Raw genomic sequence first — 16240 nt, forward strand, 5'->3', positions numbered from 1 at the left:
ACACTAATCAAAACATACCTGTGAATATTATATTCAGTTTATGGCATTGGATCCTCATAAATGTTACACTCTCTACACTTTAATGGGAAACAATAAGCTGAAGAAGCTTCATGACGTTTCATTTAATTGTAATTCATCTCTCTGCATTTGATTCTTTTGTTTCAAGGAAAGTAAGATTTTAAAAACAGAGACTATGTGAATGCTAACATTTAGTTCGGTTATCATATCGTGCATCCCTAAAAGTCTTAAAGTCAGCAAACGTCTGTGCCGTCAGTTACCCAACAATCTATAGTCTGCTAACGTTAGCAAACAGAAGCTAATGGTCGTACCAGACCAAAGTGAGGCTGTAGCAGTAAAACCTCTGAGTGTATTAAACTGAAAGAGGGTATTATTATTTATAAATTCACATTTTTATCTGCAACAGAAAGAATGATTTATTTCTTCTTTCAGAAGTTACATAGTTACAATGAATATTATAATATGGAGTACTTACTAGTGTCTTTATTAATATAATATATACTATTTTACTAATGGTATTTATATTATCTATTTGGTAATAATGCAGTTATGAATACTGGTAATACATTTTATCACTTTTAAATAGGCAATTAAGTCTGTTGGTGTTAAAAAGCCATTAATAAGAGTCGGCTCCATGAGGGGGCACCAGGCGTCACTGTGCCCGCTCACTTGTTTAAAAGCACCTTAGAGTCTTCTCAGGTGGTAAATTGGAAATCCACTGTAAAGCTAAAAATGTTGTTACGTGATGTTTCACAAGTTGAGCTGGAATTCAAGTTTTGTCTGTAAAATGAAGTCATACTAAATACCAAATGCATGACATGGCCATGATAATGTATAGCCAATTTATCAACAAGAAAGTTGCTATGAGTTTTATTGTTATTTTTCATTCTTTCAGATTTTAGGGGGTCTTCAGCACCCCTACTTCCAGCACGCATAGGTGCAGGCTAGTTGAAGTTCGCTGAATATTATCACCCTGGTTGACCGGCTCAGCAGCACTAAGTTCACAGCCTAGGGTTGATGTTGATGGAACTTCTTTTGGAGTCGCTGTCAGTCACCGTCACTATTAGCCCATATTAGTTGCCACTTGCTAGTAATTTGGTGCCCCCCTAAGCCTCGTGCCCCCTTTGAATATTTGTTCTTGCACTGTCATTAATATAAAGTTTTGGACCATCAAACTTCCAGTTGTAAGTAATAATCTTTAGAAATGGATTTGGGTCCATATTATCTACAGCCTTTTCTACAAGCAGGTAATCCAAAAAGCTGCTCTCTTCAATGGATGATCTATGATTTTAAATGAATAATAAAGCCATTATAGTTACAACTTTACGAAGGGCCCTTTATTAGAAAAGTTAAAACCATTATTTCTGGCAGAGTGGGTGCAGGTTCTTCCTGCATACACAGCCTCCAAATACAGCGTAAATATCTCTATATCATACTTAATTTGTATTTTTGGCCCTCTTAGTCACACAGTTGTGTCCTGCCAACTTAAAGCCAGAAGTTCCATGGCAATGATGGAAAAGTAGATGAGCGGATTGAAGAGGATAAGGAAGAAGAATGAGGTGAGGAGGAGAGATTAGCCGCCTACCTTTGCCTTGAAGAGGTCTGACTTTCCACTTTGTCTCCGATGGCAGACGTCCAACAACCTGGGAGGGAGAAGACAGAGAGAATTAAAGGCAGCATCAAGGGACATTAAACATAAAACAGAGTGGACCTCGGCGGGAAACAACAGAGTAAAAGATCCTTAAATGGACGGGTGTGGACCATTACCTGACGTCCTCTCTGGACAGGACGTCCAGCAGCTTAGCCATGTCTCCTGGCCATTCTCCCAGCTGCACGGAGAACTTACTGACCCGATCGTCCAGCACCAGGGCTCGGTCCACGCACTGCCTCACCAGCTCCAGCTCCATGTTAGCACTGCTCACCACCACAGCGACCCTACAGCACACACACACACACAGAGGCATAGAAGGAGTCTTGTTTCATCTGCAGCCAAACGGATTAGCTCTGCTGACATCACTTTATTGCCAAAATGTCAGCTTTTCAGGCATGAAGAAAAATGTCTCAGCCCTCACAGCTAGGACTACATTTTAAAAATGACTGTGACTTAAAGAGAGGCCCTTTAATTATAAGATATTCACCTATTAAAAGCGATAAATCAACGCTGCTGTCTGTTTCTGACTTCTAAACCTTTATATAGGTAAGATATGAGAATTTCCCTATAGGGCTCAGTAGGGTTCAATAATATTAACATATCTGACCCACTTTTTGCCTCTCAGTTCTGGTAGTTGTCCAGCCAAGATGGCAGCCAGTCCCATGGCTCCCTCTGTGTCCACAGTGGAGCGTTCAAACTCCTGAAACCGCAGCATCGCCACCAAAGAGTCCTCCTCACTGCGAGGCAGAGGTGAAGAAAAGCTTTGTCAATTCAATTTCTCAATTAGTAAACACAGAGAGCATTTCCACGGAGAAGATTCAGTCCAAAATAATCAATTTCTGCATTAGAATACCTGGATTTCAGCTGCCAGTACTTGGCCAAATGTAAAAAGGGCTCATAATAGTGAGCCTTAATCTGAATGTTAACACATAGACCATATTTCTTCACACAAAGGATTTCAATCTAAAAGCATTCATACCTGACAGAGATGACTTTATCTACTAGTTTCTTAGCCAGCTGGAAGGTGTTAATGCCCAGCGAACGCTCCATAAGATCTGGAACAGACAGAGGAGCGACATATGTTCAGTTACCGCAGGAGAGAAACTAAAAGGCCACATGAGCTTCTAACTGAAGAATGTACAGACAGCGATGAAGGTTTATTCAACGCTCACGTGGCGGTTCTGTACTGGAGTAATAACTTTACCTCCATAGAGCTTCTTGTTGGGGTTGCCGTGCATGTCTTTGATTGGACCGTCAGTTTTCAGAGATTGTAGCAGCAGAGGGAAACCTTCTGGTTCAATTCCCTGTTGAAGAAAGTCCATTTGTGGAAATTGTTTAGTTTAAAGATTCTCTCCAGACTTGTCTTACAACATATACTGTACATATAGTCTGTATGGAACAATAATGTCTGCCTGTTGTATTTTTTCTGCCAAAAACGGGTAATTCCCATATTAAAATCCTTAAAAAAAGCATCTTGTTAGTTTCCTTTTCAAGATGTCTCCTCCTTCACTGTAAGTCTATTCTCAGTGTTTGTGCGCTGGTGGATCTCACTGTAGAAGTTGCATACTGGACCAGGATTATAGTATTTGTATATTTTCACCATGTTACCACATGTATATACAAGAGTTAAGGGTCTACAGGCTAAATGCTAACATCAGCCTGCAAACAATTCAATGCTAACACACTGGTGTTTAGCAGGTATAATGTTTTAAATGCTCGCCATTTCAGTGTAGCATGTAACAGCTGAGGCTAATGTCATTACTTTTGTATACTCACTCTACAGACTGCATTTCAAAATAAAACTGCTCATATAGCATCCTGTACTGTAGTTTCATATTCTACGTCTTCAATACAAACATTAATAAAACATTTGTATAATTATTCTGTTGAAAGCAGGACCATCTAACGGTAGTGAGGAGTTTGTTAGCAGGAAAGCTGTGAAACATGATTTAATGTGACTATTTATTCACACAAGCACTTGAGTGTTAAAGATGTGATATTGATGGAGAGAGCTATCCATCCTGATTTGTTTGTAATTAATGGATGTATGTTGTTTTATTGATTACTTGTTTTGTCGTTTCTTACTCTTACTGTTTGTACGGATGTCATTTGTTATGTGTCACGTGTCTTTTTTCATTGAAGCATATAAATACATTATGTGGACCCTAGAGAGTGACTTCTGTTGTTGTTACAGCAGCTAATGTGACTCTAAATAAACAAATAAATACAATCTATGGGAAGATTGGAAGCATTAATCAGCCTCTTGCGTTTTATAATGATTACTACTGGGTCAAACTTGGCAGTAAATTTGATTGATTGCTTCATCATACACAGGAATATTTATTTCTTATTGAAATCAGAAGCACGGAGCTGTCTGTGTGTAAACAGCCAAAGCTGTCAGAGTTTCTGCTGTGGGCAGATACTGGAACAAGGGAAAAGACTTCAAATACATTTATCTTGTTAAGGGAATCCGAGCAGAATGAAAACACTTGGATCAACACTAGGGAGATGTAGGAGGCAATCTCATCTATGCAGTAAGCAGTAAGGGTTCATGGGAAATGTGGCTTCATTTTAAGAAGCAGCACTAACAAGAGAAGAGGTGAGACAGAGGCTACAAATCGACTCATCCCCCACATTACAGCTACTGTAGTTGACTGTGATATACAGATGAAGGTGAATTAACATAACTTACTATGACGAGAACCCGCGAGTTGAGGTGTTTGATGGCTGCAGCTGTACCAGCCAGGAGACCATACTGTCCAGCTGCAGGAACAACCACTGCATCCAGTTTGGGCACTTGCTCATAGATCTCCATGCCCACAGTGCCCAGTCCGGCCAGGTACGCTGCACTTTCATCTCTGGACATCAGAGAAATAGAAAGACAGAACACATTAAGTGAAGGTCTCCAGAGCAGGAGCATGTCCAGGCAAGTGGAGCACCGACTTATGCAAAGGTGGCATGAAGTATGTGTCTCAGATTTACAGTCATTCCCAGTTTATACAATTCCAATACTGTTCAGCACCCCAGTCTGCAGATATATATTCAAATACACACAAAAAATACTCATACCACATGCAAAAAACTGCATTGGATTAGCATAAAGTGAGCTGTCTGCAAAAGGGAGAACCCATCGAACCCATTTTCATTCAGATATCTTGAGGTCAGAGGTCAATCCCTTTAGAAAAGGCCAAGCCAGTTTTTCAATTACCCCCATTTAACCTAATTTTGAAACATTATTTAACTCCCCTTTCTAACTAGCTAGCATGACACGGTTCTGTGCCAATGGATGCTTTTGGTCATCTAGTGTTGTGTGATTTCAGGGTTGGCCAGTGCCCAGATGATCAGCAGACCTCATAGATTTCAGAGGATTTCCTTCGTTACACACATTCTTATTCCATGCTTTCTTCCTTCCTTCTCAAAACCTGGCTGTTTTTGGAGTTTTGACCCTTTAAAACTTCACTTTATCCATATAAGGAGCTGAAATGAGGCCAGAAACCCAAATCTACATTTTGTTATGTCATGACAGGAAACCACAGGTTTGCTGATATTGTACATAGTGACTCACAACAGTATTTGAGCAAGTTGTAAATAAGAATATATTTTCTAATTCTGTGTAAAAAGTTACTATCCCTTTCTACACAATAGTTGTATTGAATAACTGGTTGTATTACAGACAGACGCATTGTGACCTCGATGTTAAAGTGAGTATTAGAGGGACTGACTCTTCCAGGTAGAGGTATCCATTTTCTTTGGCCAGATGGCGGGCGTGGTTCTGGGAGTCGTGACTGGTGCTGCCGTAGGAGATGACCATGGCGCCGTAGTCCCTGTAGATCCTGAGGCGAGGCGAGGAGCAGCACGACGGCATGATGACAAACACTGGGATCTTCAGCTCGACTGCATGATGAGCCACGGCCATGGAGAAGTTACAGTCAGTGGCCACAATCACACCCTTCCTCTGCTGCTCCTGGGGGGACATAAACAGTTTTTTGACAAATATTCATAAATCAAAAATGTGTCAACACGACAAACATCAGTGGACGTCAATGAAAAATCCATGTCTGTGTTGAAATTTGCATTTTTCCAATGAAAAGAAATGTGTGTGGGACTATTTCTTGGTGAATTCTCATTTATGGACGGATTATAAAATCAAGATATAACATGTTAATTACTGAGCTCCTGGTAGGTGGATTAACGTACCTTTGAACAGGCTGTTTCCAGGCTTTACGCTAAGCTTACCATACCATATATTCTACAGATATGAGCCAGTGTTTCTCAAAATTTAGACCACAATTCCCATAATCCTTGATGCTTCCTGTCACATCAAAGTAAGATGTTTCCAGCAGCTCGCCGGGAACAAGCTTAAACTTAAGAATTCATGAGAAACTCAAGAAGAAAAGTTAGCCTTTTTAAATTAGACTTACTTACTGACAAGCATACAGTATACACATGCAAAGGGACGTATTTCCAAGCCACTGTCCATTAAAGCTGCACTCAGACTATTTTTGTCTCTACAGGTCAGTAATGGTCAGTTAACACATGTGTGTCTGCACGAACACACAGATCATGTTAGCTGTGATCTGACAGACAGGAAGGGATCATCCTCTCCTTGTCTTACCCCAGAGGTAACCTCCGTGGCTGGAAAATGAAGTAAGTAACAAAAACTGAGACCACTTGAGGCTGGCTCCAGAAGTCTCCAAAAGGTCTCATATTAAAACGCTCAACTTTACAGCAGAAATAAACATGTTTATGCGTTGATGACAACTGTACAGGGGGTGAATTTTACGTTCATACAGTCTATTTGGTTTTACCTGTGTGAGGGAGGTGAGCAGGTACAGGACTCCTCTCTCCTTCACAGAGCCTGTGTAGTGCAGGTGCTCCTTCTTCAGGTAGATCTCCATCCCGTACTGTTTGGACAGTCTGGAGTACTGCACACAGAGAGGAAGCAGCATTTTAAGAGCAGCTCTATGTGTGAGTGACCTGAACTGAACTAGAAGTTCATTCACCAATCATCATTTTCTGTAGAGATTAAAAACAGATTCATGCTTCTCGATGTTTAAACTGATGTAATCGAGGAAACTTGAACGATCACAGCATCGTGTTCTTATAGCAACAAATGCTAACTGCAAACTGACATAATATTGAATGAAAATAGCAACTCAAGACACAGAAGACGTGATAATATATAGAGAGAGGAATTAAACAGAATAGAAAAGTGAGCTGGTAAGTTATATTGCATTTACAGATTGTGTGGGTGTGTTTTCTTTATTCCCCTTCAAGTGCTAATATAGATAATCTATACCTATAAATTACTTATAGGAAGGAATCACAATGGATAAAAGAATTATTACTTTATATTAATACTTTATCATCATTAGTATTTAGATAGGTGTACTTTAATTGCTTCTAAATATATATATTAAGGTAGGCTTATTTACTTAATATTTATTCATTCTTAATTATTCTTTATGAGAATTATGTCTGTATTTTCATTTATGTCTCTATATTTAATCAGGTTTTCTGTGAGGGTGCCTGAATAAAACAATATAATGCAATCCAATACGACAGCTCAGTCTTACAATTTACTTTTAAAAAGATAAGTTAGTTTACTATGTTTATTACAGAGATTGTAGTTTGCAGTGATGTTTACTGTATTGTTTTATATTGAGGATGTTTTTCCCCATCGTGTAATAACATGTAGGAAGAATATTAGAAGTACAACCTACAAGTTGAATTAACACGAAGCTGAGCATGAGCTATGTAGAGGTAGAATATGTGGCAGAGCTGCTGTACTGGATTACATTAGAATTCATTTGGGCCCATTTGTCCATTTCCTTGAAGCCCTTTATGATCGTTTTCTATTTATTGGATTACTGAGACATTCATTTTTAGAGGTGCAGTTTCCATTTTATGTCTCTGGTTATTTATGGAAATGAGTTCATTCTAATGTTCAGTAATTATTTGTGATGAACTCGGGGACCATTTCAGGTCCTCCATCCCTCCGACCCCGCGACACAACTTTAAAAAATATAATACAATCCATGTTTCCTGGTTGTTTTATAAACAAACTAATTTAAACTAACCCATCATATACGTATTTTAATTAAATTCAAAGAAGAAATCACAAGATATTGGCCTGCTAACAGTATTGCAATATATCGACTGTATCGTGATACATATCGTATTGCCAGATTTATGCCAATACACAGCCTTACTGTTAAAGGCTGTCTGTCCAGTGACAGAGATGATGTTTGCTCTTCTAGCAGAGGTCAGAGGTTCCCGCCACATGACTTCATACAATTTAAGGTCATGCTATATCCCAGTGGTCGCCTACCCTACTACTAGGGGTCGTGAGGTCTTCTGGATTTTAAGGGGGTCTATATCTCAGAGTTTAGATGATTATTTAAGATCTAATCTTTGAAGACCTGAACACAAAGTCTTCACTCTCTGATAAACATGTAAGTACGCAGTTAAAACAACCAAACAGTGGCCAAGTGTCAGGGAGAAGAAAACACTACATTTGTAAAAGAAGAAGTCTATTGATTGAAGTCTGTATGATTGTATAAAAAGTTCCAAAAAATATTCACAGGACATAATCTGCTCAAAATTCATCCAAATCATTTGTTTTACACAAACTCCATAAAGTATGTCACTCATCAGTTTACGCAGTGATAGAAAAGAGGTCCCTTCAGTAAAAAGGCTGGGACTGTTATATGCTAGAGTACCGTGCAGGGTGTCTTCTGTATCCCGCACTGGATCCTGAAGGCCGCGGCGCTGATGTCCTCAAAGCGGAGGTACTGGGGTCTGGCGACGATCCTGAACTCGCTGAAGCGTCTGGTTTTTGGGGGGTCCATGAGCATGATCTCAGGCGCCCCCACCACCTTGGTGTCATAGACCTTCACATCCCCATTGAGAAGATCCTCCTCACCAAAGTCCTTCAGCCGCTCCGGCTCAATGAGGGTGGGTCTGCGGCCCACAGTGCCGTTACTGACGGGGCCGCATTTGTAAGAGCAGCCAGGCTGACTGGGGCCCAGACGCAACTCCTCCCTGGGAAAGACAGACAGATGGTAATGTAAAATGACATTATTGACTGAATCCTGTGAAGCTTTTATTCTCACAGTGAGATCTGGGAACCACAAGGGACCCGTAAAGGATCAAAATGCTATTGTTACATGTTTTAATGTGTTACTTCCATTACAATAAACGTTATGAGCAGTTTTATTGAGTCAGACTTTTATTGTTGTTGGTAGCTAAGATATAGCCACCTTTAAAAAGTCACAGCAGGTTAATCTGTATCCAGGAAATTTAGATTAATTTTGAACTACGGAAATTAATCCAAGATGATGAACAATTTACAAACATGGATGGTGTGAAAAATATGGAACTTACCTACAATAACTACATAGACTCGATTCAGAAGAAATCACAAAAGTTTTATGATGCAGAACCTTTCTTATCATCTTTCAATCAATCTTTCTATCATTCATTTCATCATTTGAAACTTTGGTGATTTACTGAACAACTGAACTGTTGAGAATCTGAATGATCTAACGATGTGAAGCATATTGACAAAAGTTTAAAGATTTATATTTGTGTAGGTGATCGAAGCAGCTTAGAACTCACTCAAGCAGGTGACCTGGTGGGTTTTAAGAGGTTTTATACATCCAAAGATCTTCTATAAAACTAAACCAGGCCTCTAATTGAGACCTGCTTTTATTTGTCTAAACATGTAGCCACACCAGGCTAGTAAAGGAGACTTGCCTCTAATTGGGACCCTGCTTTTAATTAAAGGTTTATGGTATAAAATAACTTATTTCCTATGACTTAGTAGAGGGTCTTTTGGAACAAATCAGAACCGATAATTGAGAGACATTAAACTTCCCATCATTTAATTCTAACTCAATCTTTTACTGTTTGATAAAACATTAAGACAAAGTTAAAGCAGACCTCAGGCGGGGCAGAGAGACAGAGAAAGAGCAAAATCAAGTCTGTCAATTTACAAATGAGAGTCTGGGACGGATGTCTATGTGTGGCCTCCAGCAAATATCAGTCAAAGTCTTTGCTGAGAAAAATGATAGCGTCGAGTGTCATCAGTACGCAGTCCTGAGAAAACCATCTGTTAACGTCCCACAAACATCCCACACACACAACCTTGATTACGCACCAGTCCTGTTAACATTTGAGACGTGTGTGTGGGTGACTGTATTACAATTTTTTCAGTTTGGAAGAAAATTCCTGAACTGATTAAATTACAATTGGAAAGACCTCCCTCAACCCAGTTATGAAGGCACTGTACGTGAATGTACCCCCCCCCCCCCACACACACACACACACAATCCTTCAGTCCAAGATGAATTGATTCACCTTTCATGTCAGCCCAACTTCCACTCACTGTGACAGATTACATCTATAAGTCAACTTATGATTCATTGGGTCATTCAGCTCTTCTTTTTAGGAGACACACAAACGATTAAAGTGGTAATTCAGAGCCAAAGGAAGGTAAGTTTGATTGATAGCAGCTCAGTAAATGGGCATTGAATATGATAAAACAATACAATTCATTTAAATAGTTCAATTTCTTCCTGAATCTACAGAATCTGCTTTCATTTCGCAAATGACATCGCACAAAACTGGATTAAACATCAGACTCGATTGTGGATGTTTTTTCATAAGCAAGTGGTTAATGAGGAGGCCCTTTACACAGTATAAACACAATAATAGGATTACACCCTTTGGAGATTAACCCTGTCACATAGCTACTAAAGCAGATCACAAAGGGTTAATAGTAAGTTTTGCATTTGTTTTTTTTTCTAACCTGACAGATTGGTGGGTTTTTGCTGAGTCCAAATAGAGCTGAGTAACTCAACTAGAGTAAAATAAGAAAAATAATCCAGTGATTAAGCTGCTTTAGTGAGCTTTTAGTGTGTTAAAACACCAGAGGCCACCAGGTGGAGCAGTTCTCCCAAACAAGTGCCAGCACTCTGCCGAGAACATCCCTCTATTTTTATCACAATGATTTGACATAAACAATGCCATGACCTTTCACCTGGTCCTCGGGTTGCATTACTACCCTCTGCCCCACTTGTCAGTCACATCCAGTCCATTATTCAGGCACACAGTGTGCTCTCAGCGCGGCTGTGAATAGAGTCCAGGGCTGCACCTGTGATTAGGGTGCTTTGGTTCAAAAGCAGAGTTCAAAAGCAACATCAAAGAGGGGGAAAGAGCAACACGGCAGCCAGTATCAAGCCTCAAAAAGCCTCCTCAAAAGAGGAGATGAAGAGCTGAGATGGTAGAAATAGGTTCTTTTAATTCAAAATGGTAGAAAGAAAACAGAAAAAGAGAGGACAAAGCAAAATGTGAAGGAGACATTTCAGCCCACAAGGCTTTGATCATCACACTATCTCAGCTTCTTAATGTCCTTTTAAAGACTAAATGCCCTAACTGGCTGCTGTACTGCCTCCTCTTGCTACTTTTCATTTGGGAAGAGAAAGAAAGGAAGTCTCCGAGCACTATATGACCCTGATTGTTGACGCTGCATCATCGTAAATGCAATTCTGCATCTTTGTGTCATCCAGGCCCAGTTTAAAAACTTTCTTGCATTCTTTGTCTGGTTTGTTTTCGGTATCGCAAGTAGCACCAAACAGTCCCAAAATACTTGCAACCCCTTTTTGACCCTGGGTATGATGTAATTTAATTTTGCACAAAACAGAGGTAAAGTATTACACTAAAATAATTCATGAACAGCCTACCTCTTTGATCGTATTGCACTCTGATTTCTCTCTGTCTTTCTCTAAATCTGTGAGCATTACCTGGGGAAGAAGAGGAGAATAACGTAGAGGACCATGCGAAGAAGCAAGTCTACCAGGGTTTGGAAGGTTGGGTGTCGCTCTCCTCTACAAGGAGCACGAGAGGAGGAAGAGGAGGAAGGGGAGGACTGGGAGGTGGAAGAGGAGGAGGCTGTTTCTGCTGGGGACCTGGATGGAGCAGGGGAAGGTTTGGGGTGAGCCATCTGAAGAGGAAGATTGCTGGAAGGTAGTTCATGAAACCTTGATTTGGGGGGTGCCGGAGCCAAACATGGATCTGGAAGACAAGTGGGTGGTTGTGTTGATTTCCTTTGGAGGTGAGGAGGAAGGGATTGGAGATTTGAGGGTGTGTTTGTCAGGGAAGGCTGCAAAGAAAGTGGATGAGGAGGAGGAGGAGGAGGAGGAGGAGGAGGAATGGAAGTAACCGAAGAAAGAGGGATCAAGGCTGTGGAGGTAGGAGCTACCTCAGAGGGTAAATCTGTCACTATGGGGCTGAGCTGGTTGGGAGAGACTAGGTCTGGAGGCTCCAAGGGGCTACATGTTGTAATATCCCACCTCTGCCAGAAGGGGTCATTCTCCTCGCTGTCTTTAAGTGCGAGCCTGGGTGAGTACAAACGCTCAAGTCGCTCGCTCAGGTAGCTTGAGTAGAATAACTGGGCAGCAAAGTTCATCCTGGTCGAAGCGCTGTCCTCCTACAGTCCAACAAGTCTCTGCATCCGAGTCCCTCTCCTCCTCCGGCTGCTGTGGTGTGTCCGAGGGATAAGAGGACACTGACTGGAGCTGCCCCCACGGCGTAACGTCCCCTGCCCCCAGCTCCCTCCCTCTTTCCCTTCCCAGGGGCTATTTAAGAACGGATTACCCAGGGACACATGCACGGTGCCTCTGCAATGCCTCTATTCCTGGGCCCAGACCGGGATTACTTCCCCTTTATATGACGTAGTACTAATCAGACGGTCTAAGGAGATAGATGCAGACTTAGAGTTTATCTAGGGAGCAGTGATCTGAAGGCTAAACCACATAGAGGAGCTGACTATGGATGGAGGATCAGAAATGAAAGAAAGTGGGGTGGCGGGTGCCTTAAAAGGTAGAGATGCAGGTATGAAAATTGCTGATAATTGTACCAGAAAAATCAGAGAAAATGAACCACATGTAACTCTCACATCTCTATTTTACATATTGAGAATCCAGGTGCATTGCATTTCACCTCAAACTGCTCTCTCTGAGGAACACAGAGGGCAACAGCAGAGGGTTTTCTGTTTAGCTGTCAAATGTCAGTGCTCACATCTGTAAGAAACTGAGGCAGAATGTTGCTGCAGAGGAGCAAGGCTTCCCTGGATACATTTGAACAGCACAATCGAGCAGTACATGTAGTACAACTGTAGAGACAGACAGACTGCCAGGCAGACAGATCAGAGACTTTAGGGAGAGTTGAGGGGAGGTAAATTGGCTGCTGCCAGCGCTCAGCAGCCAGACCAGATCCTATTCAGCTCTGATCGGATGTCCAACGTGTCCCTCAAATCTGAAGTGAGGAGCGACAGTGTGGCCAGCGTCCACTGGAAAGGATAATGAGTGTGTTCCAACTCCGATCACTACAGTAATGTGTATAATCAGATACTCCCTTGAGCATGGCTCCAACTGTATTTGGAGGTAAATCTGAGCGAAGTCTGAGTGTGAGATGGGTGCAGATAACTGCCTCGGTGTCAAGTAAAGTGTCAGTCACAGCGAAGGAAACTAAGAGGTTAGAAGAGTAGTGTTTGTGTTATATCGTTAACAGAATCTGCTGGTTCCATACAGATCTAAAAATATGATCTTAAATCGGAATTTTAGTCAATAGATTAAAGCATGTAGTTCTGACCTGTTCCTTTATGGTAAGCAGAAAAGCACATGCTGAGTAATTAATCAACAACACCATTAATAACAAGCACATTACAGCACACTGCCGTTAGAAACAGCTAAAAAAGGTTGATAATTAACCTGATCAGCCAGCATCAGTAATCAATACACACGTTATTAAACCATTAATCCAACTAATAACTAACAGCAGTTAATGTCGGACGACATTATCATATAAACTGCAGTGACCTAGTGTTTCTGTAGTGGTGATAAAACGTTTAAAAGTATATATATTAGCAGTTTGAACTCAACTAAAAGCTCCCTGCACCAAACTCCATTTAAGAAATATCAGATTTTAACAATTTCTAGCATGTTTATAACAACAAGTAACTCTAGAAACACGAGATAAAGTACATAATTTGTCAACAGTCTTCTGGTCAATTCGGCGTTAATATAATCTATAAATATAAGTATAGTCTGTTCACAACTTCCATCACTTTCTGTGTGTACTGCTAAGTGCAACATGACAAATGCCTGCCTGAGTCTGTAAGTGTGTGTTGTTTCCCTTTTGTACGATTCCCCCACAATGACAGCATGCAGTTTGCACGTCCTTTGAGTGTATCCATTCACAACAGGTATAAACATTTTACCCTTAGACGTTATACAGTGCAGCCTAGTTCATTTGAAGCATACTGAACCCTTTTCAATTACTAAATGCCACTGCATGCTGGGATTGGTCAGCTGTGTGGTGGTGAAAGAGGAACCAGGGTTTGAACTTCTCTCAGCTCTCTTTTTCATTCTTCACACAACTATTTCTGTCACTTTTTATGCAAACAACCGAGTGCAACACTATGAATGTCTTCCAGGGGAGTCTGTGAAAATGTGCTTCTCCATCCGCCTTCCAGGAACAACTATAATGGTCGGACGACACATCTTACAAACTAGTTCTCACATCCTGCACCTAATGATGGAAAGTTAACTTAAGCTAACTGCTCCAAACAATAATCTCATATATATGTATAGCAAGTTATATATGTACTATATGACTGAATTGTTTTCTTAATTACGTTGTGGTGACAACCTCCCCTAAGAGTGGATAGTGTGGCAAGATTGCTTTTTTTGGTGGAAAACACATGAAATACATCGTCAGTGAACATTTTACTGATCAGTATCTTGCCAGGTTTGTTATTTAACAACATTTCCCTATTGTGTGAATAGAAAACGTAATTTGGTCTGCATTATGTGTCCCTATGAACATTTCTGACATGAAGGGTAAAGATAAGTGTTATCAATGACACTAGTTAAAGTTCTGTAATTATAGCCAACATGCACAATAGCAGCACCCTCACTCTGTTTGACTTGAATGTTACCTGGTAACCTTAATTAGTATCATAGGGTAATGTCTGTGTTTACCCAACTAAATAGTAGTAAATATAGCTGCTGTGAAAAAGGTCTATTGTTTAATAACAACTTTATGTGGCAGAAGAGAGCTTCATGCTTTCTAACATAACTTTTTGGGACATAAAGTAAGTGAAGTTAGTCAGACAGCTGAAGTTATTAAAGCATAGAAAATGTCCCCAATTGGTCCATTAAACTGACTGATGAGGATTATAGTTTTGTCTACAGAAGTTACAAATGTGCAGACTGTGGAAAGAGAAGTGATACCAACTTTGAATAGCTGAAAGATTTATCTTTCCCAGTTGCTGTATCTACCAGTAAGCTGACCATATGACAGACCTTAGAGTACAGCTGCTGATGGTAGGGGCGTGTCCACACTTTTTTGACTCTGTTGGCACAAGTGGGGCACTGCGGGGGTGGCATGAAGAATGTGTCTCAGCTTTCCAGTCATTCCTAATTGATGCAATTCTAACTCTATGGACCCCAGTATGCTAAATACACCACATGCAATGAACTGCATGGTTTTTGCCTACAACGGCATGGGATTAGCTTTAAGTGGTCATGTCTGCAAAGGGGATATGTGTGGGTACCGACATAACCTATTTTCATTCAGATATCTTGAGGTCAGAGGTTAAAGTGATCCATTTTTTGGAGCATTATTTAGCCACCTTCCTGACATGCTAGCATGACATGACATTCAGTTTTATATGATACCAGGATCTTAAGATAAGATAAGGTAAGATTCACTTGCTACAGCAGCTCCAGATACAACACAACACAATAGATTAGAAAATAAACAAAATCTACACGGTGTGGAAATAAATATAACTGCACTCTACAATAAAAGTATATACAGCAGTGTAATTTCAAGGTAATGTAGGCTATCAATATACAGTACAGGTATAATATAATTTTAACAATGTGCACATAAGAAATGATATATATATGTATAAATGGACAGTCCAGGTATAAAATGGTGCAGAAACAGTGATAACTGTCACTGCTGTTAAAGCGTCTGACTGCTGTTGGAATGAAGGGCCTGTGATAGCGCTCTTACTCTTACTTGCTGGACTCTAAAGTCACTCTAGCCTCTGAAAAGAGTGGACGATGTCAGGATAATGGCGGTGGCCAGCGACACCCCCCCCTGCTGATAGTTTGTTTAAGTACAGCGACTTTACAATAGGATTAGGACACATTCAAGGGAAACCAAAGGTCAGCTAATGAGTAGTTTTAAAAGTAGAAGGTGGAGCTCTGTTTCCTTTGATGGACTCCAAACACACACACCTCGCCCAATTAAGATTTAGCTTCTTAAAAAGTGTCAGGAAGACGTGTGCCAGGGGCCAGACAGGAACAGAGAGCTGAGCTCACTTCTTGGCAACAACAAGTGTTCAGTGAGCTCCGTGTTCAGCTGTTTGTTTGAAAATGATGAAGGCTGTAGCATCGAGGGTCTCCTTCATCTTCCCATGCTTGTGAGGACATGTGGTCATCATTACCGACCTCCAGGCATTACGTTGAACAAAACAGACGTATAGACAGCACT

The 16240-nt window shown here is 40.7% G+C and overlaps 1 protein-coding gene across 1 annotated transcript in view; it reads right to left on the reverse strand.

Annotated features, from left to right (window-relative positions):
* Positions 1-12287, reverse strand: part of LOC118329822 (L-threonine ammonia-lyase) — a 13206-nt gene extending 919 nt beyond the window's left edge. Inside the window, exons 1-10 of the mRNA XM_035664140.1 lie at positions 11476-12287; positions 8392-8713; positions 6478-6594; positions 5392-5633; positions 4362-4527; positions 2874-2973; positions 2649-2724; positions 2281-2406; positions 1786-1953; positions 1604-1661 (exon numbers count right to left, since the gene is read on the reverse strand). Coding sequence (XP_035520033.1) covers positions 1604-1661; positions 1786-1953; positions 2281-2406; positions 2649-2724; positions 2874-2973; positions 4362-4527; positions 5392-5633; positions 6478-6594; positions 8392-8713; positions 11476-12140 — 2040 coding nt within the window. The 5' untranslated portion in view covers positions 12141-12287. The remainder of the gene's footprint in view (positions 1-1603; positions 1662-1785; positions 1954-2280; positions 2407-2648; positions 2725-2873; positions 2974-4361; positions 4528-5391; positions 5634-6477; positions 6595-8391; positions 8714-11475) is intronic.
* Between the last annotated feature and the right edge of the window lie 3953 nt (positions 12288-16240).

This window comes from Morone saxatilis, unplaced genomic scaffold, assembly GCF_004916995.1.
Source record: "Morone saxatilis isolate NCDOM2014 unplaced genomic scaffold, NCSU_SB_2.0 Contig19, whole genome shotgun sequence".
Lineage (NCBI taxonomy): Eukaryota > Metazoa > Chordata > Actinopteri > Moronidae > Morone > Morone saxatilis.